General features: G+C 27.6%; 1 protein-coding gene across 1 annotated transcript; it reads left to right on the top strand.

The window, feature by feature from the left end:
- The first annotated feature begins 4697 nt into the window (after nucleotides 1-4697).
- On the top strand, nucleotides 4698-6631 carry LOC106761827 (transcription factor MYB14). The gene is made up of 3 exons (XM_014645395.2): nucleotides 4698-5239; nucleotides 5327-5456; nucleotides 5889-6631. The coding sequence occupies exons 1-3, from the start codon at nucleotides 5071-5073 to the stop codon at nucleotides 6595-6597; spliced, it is 1008 nt and encodes a 335-aa protein (XP_014500881.2). The 5' UTR covers nucleotides 4698-5070; the 3' UTR covers nucleotides 6598-6631.
- Nucleotides 6632-9915: the final 3284 nt, after the last annotated feature.

Raw genomic sequence — 9915 nt, 5'->3', positions numbered from 1 at the left:
TTTTATTCTTAAGAAAAAAAATTATGAATGTGAGAACTGAGAGGTAACAAAAAGGAGTATCAAATCAAAAGACAAACTTACAAGAAGTAATCATAAATTTTCTTCCTTTATAAATATTTATTTTATTTAGTATTGCATTAATAGGTTGAACCCAAAAGAAGAGTATGATAATGATGATTATATAAGACAAGAAATATACTAATAAAAGTAAAAATAATGTTCCTTTGTTTTGTAAGGACATTGTGTTAAATATGGTAATGATGATGTGGAGAAAGTTATGAGGAGCATGTTATATAGGGAGAACCATATTCCTTAGCATTATCATTATAATTCCTCATTATGGCAGGGCAATAATTTGATCCCTAACACTGATATCGCCACATTTTTCTCATGTCAAACTTTATCTTGTTTTTAGTAATAAAGTCTCCACTTGAAAATTTTCACTCAAAAAACCCTTCTGAGAAGTTTGTTCTAATGGGGATTAAGGAAAGTTGCTTTGCACGATGCATTAAACAAGAAAAAGGGTTGTAATAAAGTAGGGTTTAGATTGGGGACCTCATTCTCGATCACTCAACTCATACAATAAATTTTATTTTTAATTATAATATATCAAATTTTAAATATTAATTTTATTTTAATTCAATCTATGGTAGATTTTAACTTCAGATAAAATTAATTTACACATGAAAATCATTTTAACTATACAAATCAATTTGGAAAAATAAATTAGATTTAACTTTATCTTTTAATGTAATATCAAAACTTAGGTGTATATCTCGTGTTATTTGAGATACTCGTATTATTTATAAAATTATAAAAATTTATAATATATTCTTGTATTATATATTGATTTTTAATGCTTTTAAAGGACGTAAATATACAAGAAAAAAATACCACAAATTTATGTATGTTGTTTCTGCAACATTCATACCATATGTGAATTTATGTCTTTTACAATTATGTTTGACCTGTAGTAGAAAACAAAGTCTAAAATAGCAAATATAAAAAGTTTTTGTTTGTGTCAGAGATCGATTCTGAAAATTTAATAATTAGTTATCTATAAAATTAGATGGATATATTTGATTTTATAGTTTATTTTATTTTATTTTTTAAATAAATAAATTGGATAAATTTACTTATGAGTCTGATAAATTCCGCTTCTTATACAATATATATATTAAATTAAAAATTAAAACTTTTGAACTAAGTTGAATGGTTCTATTAATTTCAATCCACCTAAGGAACATGATTTTCCTTTAAATGTGATAAACTACATTTATTGTGCTATATTATCATATAAACTCACTTATTTTTCTTATTTTGTAACATACAGTTATTACACTCTGTGATGAGTGATCATGTTAATTAACTAGACGTCAATGGTAATGATGAAGAATATATGTATTATTAAAAAGTGTCACAAATATAATCCTACCATCATTCGAATTTGAACCCTTACTAGTTAGCTTTACTCTTTTTAAGAAAAAAAAAAAAAAAAAAAAACAGAAACGAAAAGAGAGAGAGGTGTGTGTATATAATCTGTTCAGTTATGTCTGTTGTTTCACCCATGGTAAACACTGCAACTGTATCAGACAAACTTGCCTTTAGGTATCAAACTTTGATGATAAGAAATGTTTGCTCATGAATGGATGATTATAGTGATTGGATTGTAAATTGAGTCTTGTGGCATTTTATCCTTAAGTTTGATTTTTGGGGAAAAATTAACCTTAATTTTTACTTATCAACTTTGATATTTCCATTTTTCTTCTATTTTACGTATTTAAAGTGTTTTAGAATTTATTATTGGTTTTAAACAAATTTCATATTTTAGTAACTATACTGAAAACTCGTTGCTTTTAATAATCGATTTTAGTTTGCATGAATTTAGTTTTTAATAAAAAAATTTACGTTGAAAGAAAAAGTTAAACAATATTCGAGACACATATATACAATATAAATAATTGAAATACTTAAAAGAAAATGAAAATATTAACTAGCAAATCAGCGTTCCTATATATGCATGTGAATTATAATTTTAGTGGGATATTGATTATAAAATACAAGTTTAATATCTATATCTCATTAATTCTAACTATTCATATATTAAGCACATATTTGTTATAATTAAACCTTCAATTAAGTTTGAACTTGGTTTTTCATTAAAATAAACGAACTTAATTAATAGTATTTAACGACTTAAGTTGGAATATTTTATTACTTCAATTGATTTATTTCCTTAGATTCCAAAAACACGATAACTAGCCCCCTCAATGAGTAAAACAAATGGAATAAAATTATTCTCATAGATCATACTAACTTTCTTGAAGATTTGATAGACCCACCGAAATAGATTTACCCTAGGACACAATAATTTTACAAAGTCTAACTTGCAATTAGATAATCTTTGTCCTACGTACTAATTTTGTAAAAAAGTAAAACTAAAAATCATTCTTGACATATAAATATGTATAAATTTTACTTTAGAAATTCGTTTTATAAAGTTAAATAGATTTAAAGTTTATTTTATAATAATTAAATTCTTATATTTAATTTGGAGCAACTTGAAAAATAATTTTGAGTTATAAAATGATTTTTTTATATTTGAAACCAAAATGTAAAATGTTACACAATTTAGAATTTATTTTTTAATAATTGAATTTTGACTAGAAAAAAAAAACATGCTATCTGTGTAAAAGAGAGAATTCTTACAATTTAAATTTGTTAGGTTCCTCTACTGAATTTAGTAAAAAAAGAGAATATGATATTTTGATATCCAATAATTTTTACATTTATCTTATGTATGATTTTTTATTTTTTATTATTTATGTTTTTTTTAGTGTTAAGAGGAAAATTTTAAGTTCAATTCATCTCTACAAAATAAATAATTTGTAAAATAAAATTTATATTTACTTATATACAATAAAATAATTTTATTTTTTAAAAACTTTCAAAACATTCTCATCATATCAAAAATATAAACAAAGAATATATATATATATATATATATATATATATATATATATATATATATATAAATCTAACGTACAATAAACTTTACTAACGTATCCATGAATTTTAAACTTATTTCTTTATTACGAAACTTTCTTATAAAATAATATTTACACATTTTTTTATATATTATAAATTAACTTTAATTTTGATTAAAATAGACTTCCAACATTTACAAATACAAAACTGGTTTTTTTATTTTATTTTATTTTTTTACAATTACATTATTCTTAAAAGTGAATGATAGATAAAATATCAAAACATCATTTCTTTAAAAAGAGTGGATAAGAAATCTAAGATATATGAATATGATGAATATGAAGAAGATAACTGAAAGAGGCGATATGAAACCTAAGAAACATAGATTGATTGAGTATTTAATTAAGTGATAGAGAGAGAGAATCGAAGTTAAAAGATTGATGAATGAAAGTGGATAGTGAGATTGAAATAGCAATGGAGAGTGTGACACTCAATTTGACCTTGGAGAAACAAGAATGATGAGTGAAGCTCAAGTTTCTATCTAAGTCCAGCTCATTTCTCAAAACGTGATTTCCTTAGCTTAACCAATTCCCACGTTTCATATTCTCTTCAATTCATTGCTTGTCGGTTTCTTAACACACTTTCACTATTCATCCACAACACAACTAAAGGAATAATAATCCATAACACCTCTTTCAAAATTTCTACTTTAGACAATTTCCCTCTTAATTATTATTAAAAATTTAAATTAATTTATTAATAGGTTGATTTAAATGATCATTATATCATCTAAGTCGTCTATACTTTTGTTCTCTTCCTTTATTTTACCTTTTTGCCTTTTTCTTTTCTTCTTTTTAGCCTATACAACTCCAAACTGGGGTTTAGATTCATCATTTTCCATTCATTAAGTTTCGTGGCATAAAATGTGTAACAATAAGTGCTTCTTTTAATAAAAAAAGAAGATAAATTTTTTAAATTATCTTAATCATAAATTCAAACTTCTTCATGCAAGTTAGTTTTGTAAAAAAACTCATACATTTTTGTAAATTTTTTATCTTTAATACATGTATAATTTAATTTTATTTTATGGAAAATTTAATAATTAAATTTGTTTCTTCTTTTACTCTTAAAAAGATTTTATAAGAGAATCGTGTGAACATGCTAGAAATAGATTTATGAACATAAGTTTAGTGAAAGCCGTTGATGTTTTATTGCCCTGGACTCCAAAAATAAACAGATTTGTGCACATATCTTGAAAATCAGGAATGTTTAATTTATGAGAAAAAAAGTTAAAAATAAAAAAGAGTAAAAAGAAAATGGAAAGAAAATTTGATACATTTAAAGTTATTAGATAGAAAAGAAAAATGATGCCGCTGTTTACTTTCCTTTTAGTTTAATATCTATTTTTGGTTTTAATTTACGATTGCTTCCTTTGTTTTACTTTTATTTTTTTATTTTCACTTTTAATGTAGAATCTATCATTTTCTTTTTAATTTGTTTCCCCTTTTAAAGATTGTTCATAATACAGTGAAAATAATTATTTATATAAGAATAAAATGATTAAGAATTTTATTATATAACTCACTTTTTCCTTTTCCTTTTCTCCCAAAACACAATTAGTCCTTATCACATTTTTTCCCCATTCTTTCACGTTTCAGACTACGGAAAAGAAAAAATGTGGAAGTTTTCCTTTCTGATTGATGTGTTCCAAACATACCGTAAGAGTTTGTAATACCAGTGAGACAAACACTCTTTTTCTCATTTTTTGCATGCATCCCATTTGTTCGATTAAATGCCTAAACAATTTGGAAAATGGGCAAAGTACGCTCATCACCCCATCACAGTTGGTCCTCTTTTTCCAAAAAGTCATAGTGCACATTTGGATGAATGATAGGAAAGATCGATTCTTGCACTTGTCTCTCACTCTATAGCAATTAACCTTCCCTTTCACTCCTGACCCCACCAATACATTTGCACAATGAGTCAGTTTTGATACCATAGGGGTCTAGGACCCACATGTATTATATCAACTCCTAGGTCACCATTTATAAATGATCAGTGTTGCAGAAACCCAAGTGCTCAATGTTCTCTGTAGAGAGAGTGTTAGCACAGACCTTAGAGATGGGCCACCGCTGCTGCAGCAAACAGAAGATCAAAAGGGGACTTTGGTCTCCTGAAGAAGATGAAAAGCTTCTCAGATATATCAACACACATGGACATAAAAGTTGGAGTTCTGTGCCAAAATATGCAGGCAAGCATTTCCCTTCTTCTTGTCTGTCTTGTTTTTGTGATTATGAACAGATCAAAGATGATGTTGTGGTTTGCTGATTATGTGCAGGATTGCAGAGATGTGGCAAGAGTTGCAGGTTGAGATGGATTAATTATCTTAGGCCGGATCTCAAGAGGGGTTCCTTCACTGCTGAAGAAGAGCAGATCATAATTGATATTCATAGAATTCTTGGAAACAGGTAAGATAAATTACAAGCACATAAAATATGAGAATAATTAGTAAAAGGGAACAAGAACCTTAATAGACCAGAAAGAAATGTATTATATGAGAGCAGTATTGTTTGTTTCATAAGATTTAGCACTCAACTAAGGATTAAAGAACTTCAGATCAGATAGATGAATATATCTCTTTTGATATCCACAGTCATGGCCTTAATCTAGTCAACTCTACAAATCTTTGTCATATTTTTCTTCATCCTCTCTTGTTAAGTTTTATCAGAAGATTACATTTAAATTGTTCTTGATATACATTAAAAGAATAAGACATGCTTATGTGTATGGGAAAAGTACAGAGTTATAACACGATTTATTGTATACAGAAGAGAAAGTATATAATTCAGTGCAAGGGCTTGCATATTTATCAATGCATGTGTTATTGGTATATGCTGCAGATGGGCACAAATTGCTAAACACCTACCAGGAAGAACAGACAACGAGGTCAAGAATTTCTGGAACTCATGCATAAAAAAGAAGCTCATTTCTCAAGGGTTAGATCCACAAACCCACAATCTTCTATCTTCTCATAGAAGAAGCTCCGCATCTACCATCTCCAATATGCATAAAAAATCAAATCCTATCTTCATTATGAGTTCACACACAACAAATGCACCAGTGGAAACTACTTTTCAAACCTTTTCTTCATTACCTAAGCCTCCACTAAACATTGTTCAAACTCCCTCCAGCATTATTACATCTGAATATCAAACATCACCTATTATTTCAAATAAATTCTCGTCAGATTTGCCTTATGAACTGTTAATCGACAACGGCTCCAACATTTGTTCACCTTCATATATGAACCCCACTGCAGTTGAATTGTCGAACAATGAAAACATTGCTAATTGGGTTTCAAGAGTTAATGTTGATGATTTCAGCGGTCAAACACTTGAAGAGGGAACACAAGTGCAGGTGCAGCAAGAGAAGGACAAGTTCTATGAGGATACTGTAACTGATGTGAGAGAAGCTAACAAGGGCAATCTTGAAAGAAGTGCTTCTTTCGAGAGTTCTAACTTTGATTTTGGCTTGTTGGAGAGTGTACTTTCCTCCGAATTTATCTCTCATGATCTTAGTTGTATGGATGAACTTGCATGGAACTTTTAGACCATGCTTCCAATATTTTCATCGTTTATGTACATTAAAGCAATTAGTTTTGTTCGCACATATGAGTACAATATATATATATATATATATATATATATATATATATATGGTGGTGATCTCGCGTAGACTGAGTTGGAATAAAGAAGAATGAAATTGCATGTCAAAAAATTTGAAATTAGTTTGGAGGTGGAAGAGGAATGGGGTTATGAGCCTTGGTTTTTCTTGTGGTTTCTTGTTAAAAACTAAACCTACTCAGAAGAAACATCAAGCATTCTTAATGCAAATCGTGGTTCTTACGTCCCTTATTTGTTTAAAATCATATTGTTTCAATCAGGTGAACATCAGAAGAGTAATGAATGTCTTGAGACTTAAGCATTAGTCATTTTGAAGTTATCCAAATTACTATAATTATTGATTATTGATGTGTTCATTTTTAGTGATATTTTAATGCAGTTTTTTTTGAAGATGATGTATATAGTATTTGTTTCAATTCAAAAGTATAGTATTAATATTCCATTATAAATCCCTTGTATATTAATTAATCCTTTTATTATTCCACTATGCACAAGGATATGAAATCTTTAAGAAATCATAACCACAGCAAAGTTTTATTTTGATAGATGAGATGGACTACATGAATCACGTAACGTCATTCAAAATGGTTAAAAGTCTCAATTTTAGGAGTATTATTTAGCGTGAAATTTCTCCTAACAATATCTTACGTTGTACTTTTGACCTTTCTCCTCTTATTTTAACGAGACTAAAAGTCATTCCATCTACTCTTTTAACTGACATATTTTGTTGCACTTTTTGTGTATATGTTTTCTGTCATCTTTCCATCAATAGGTGCTACATTAACATTTTCTTCCATATTTTGTTCTTTTATACATGACTATTTATCCATCTTAATTTTTTCATTTTTGTTACCATTTTTATCTCATGTTTTCCCTTTGAAGTTGAATATCCACTAACCTAATAGGATAGTTAAAAGTATAACCGTTTCGCGATAAAACTTCTCTTTGAGTGTAACATACCTCATGCCTTATTTCATTCAAGTGACATAACTTGTACCTTGGGTATGACATCCTCATTAATTTCTCAACGATATTATATAATTGATTTCAGATATTTAAGCTTAGAACACTTTTTCATTCATTTTTACTTTTAAATTATATTTCTCCTATTAAAATTGGAATGCATATACACTAAAATTTAAGAGTTATGGATTGAATTTTTTAAAGTCCAGTTTAAATCTATAATCTGAATTTGTTTTAATTAGATTAACTACATTTAGATTTGTTTTAATAAAATTTAAATTGAAATAAATTATATTGAATTCACTGTCAATTGATTAACTACAATGATAAAACTAATTTTTAAGTCTACTATACATGACCTCATGTAACAATGAGATGCACTTAATAAAACTAATTTTTAAGTCTACTATACATGAACTCACGTAAGATCAGGAAAAATTTGGACTAATTATAAATAATATTCGTATAAATTATTTTATAGTTTAAATGCGTTGAGAATATGTATGAAATATTGTATAGGTGATTGTTAAACTTTTTTTAAGAGGTTAGAGAGTTATAAAAAGGAGATAGAAAGGAGTTATATAATAGTTTTTGCATTATATATTAGTTTGGGGGCGGGCTGACCCAATGGAAGCATTGGTCTAGGACTTCGGTTGGGTCCACGGCTTGGGCCAAGGTAGTTGGGTTTAACTCAGTACATTTATATAGGGTGGCAAGGGGTCCAAAACATTAAAAATAAGTTGTTATTATTTATTGTTTTTTGTTCTCTATTTTAATTTTGGCCAAAATGGTGAGAGCATGTTAGTCTTTTTTTTTTTTTTTTTAATTTTAGGCTCATAGCCTAGAGATGTGACAAATTTAGATCTAGTTTAGGGATATAAATACTAAATTAATGAAGGATAGATTCATAATTAAAAACCCAACCACCTTGAGAGAATTTTCAAGGAAAGAGGTAGGGCTTTGGGATTGTCACGCCAATGCGTAAATCTTGAAAGTGTTGGAGGTTGAGTAATGATACATGTTTGCTTGAAAAAGAGGTAAGGGGAGTTATTCTTCAGTGTTTATGTGTGAGAAATTATTGTGAGTGCATGTCCCTTTTGTTTGGTGTGTGTGCCGTGAAGGTGATGGTATGTGGTGCATGTTAGTTAATTGTTTTAACTAAATGTCATTGTGTTGCATGTGTTTTGTCGAGTTATGTTGTTCATCTTTGTATTCGTAAACTATTATGAATGATTTTAGGGTTTTAGGATTTTTACGTGTTGCATGAGCAAGAGTCATGATTTTATGTATTATATGATTTTATTGGATTATTGTTTTCTAAGACTGAGCAGTGTAAGGGTGGTATTGAGTTATGCTGGGATGTTATGGGGTTAGTATAACTTGTGCTAAGGGGTTGTCGGGTTATGCGTGTGTAATGCAATGTTGATATATGCCTAGTCCATGATGTTTGGTGAAACTATAATATGATTAAAGATAGTTCCGAGTTGCCCTAGTATGTATGCTTGAGGTTCATGCATTGCTACAATTAAATATAGGTGCAAGAAATGTTTCAATCTAGTTACATTGCTTGTTGATAAAGATGCATGTCTAGGAGTGAGTGAATGTAGGTTCAATTCCTAGAGAAAAAAGCTTAAGAGAAACTTATATATTTTAATTATATTTTTCTCTAACTACGTAGAAAAGAGAAGCATGCAAATTAAATAATCTAAAATTTTAATATGTGAATCTTTTAGAAGATTTATTGTTATTTTAAAAAGTAATTGAGAGAAAATAAGAGATATAATATACGTGGCTCATATATTGAAATAGATATTATTCAATTAGAAAATTCATTATTAAATATTCTTAGATATTTTACTCATATATAACCATAATACCTTTGAAAATTGATTCCTCACTCATTGGAACCTATTCTCTTTCATGGGAATCGTTTTCTCATCCAACACCATACGTAAGAACATGCTGAAGGGTTATGTGAAAGGTTCAATACATAATATTATTTATTTTATTTACCTGAAATCATATCTTTAATTTTTAAAAAATAACGAACTGTTTATTTTAATGGATTATTAATATATAAAAAATTATATTTGACCCAATAAAAATTATTCTTCTACAGGATAAATAATAATAGTAATATAAAAAACAAATTCAATTTTATTTTAATCTATTTTTTATTATTTATATTTAAATTTATATTATTTTTATCTTCAAGAGTAAAATTATATTCATCTAATTTTATTTATTAAAATATTGTTTTAATCTATCTTAAATTTTCATT

Source organism: Vigna radiata, chromosome 5 (genome assembly GCF_000741045.1).
Source record: "Vigna radiata var. radiata cultivar VC1973A chromosome 5, Vradiata_ver6, whole genome shotgun sequence".
NCBI classification, from domain to species: domain Eukaryota; kingdom Viridiplantae; phylum Streptophyta; class Magnoliopsida; order Fabales; family Fabaceae; genus Vigna; species Vigna radiata.
This window is presented reverse-complemented; position numbering and strand designations above follow the sequence as displayed.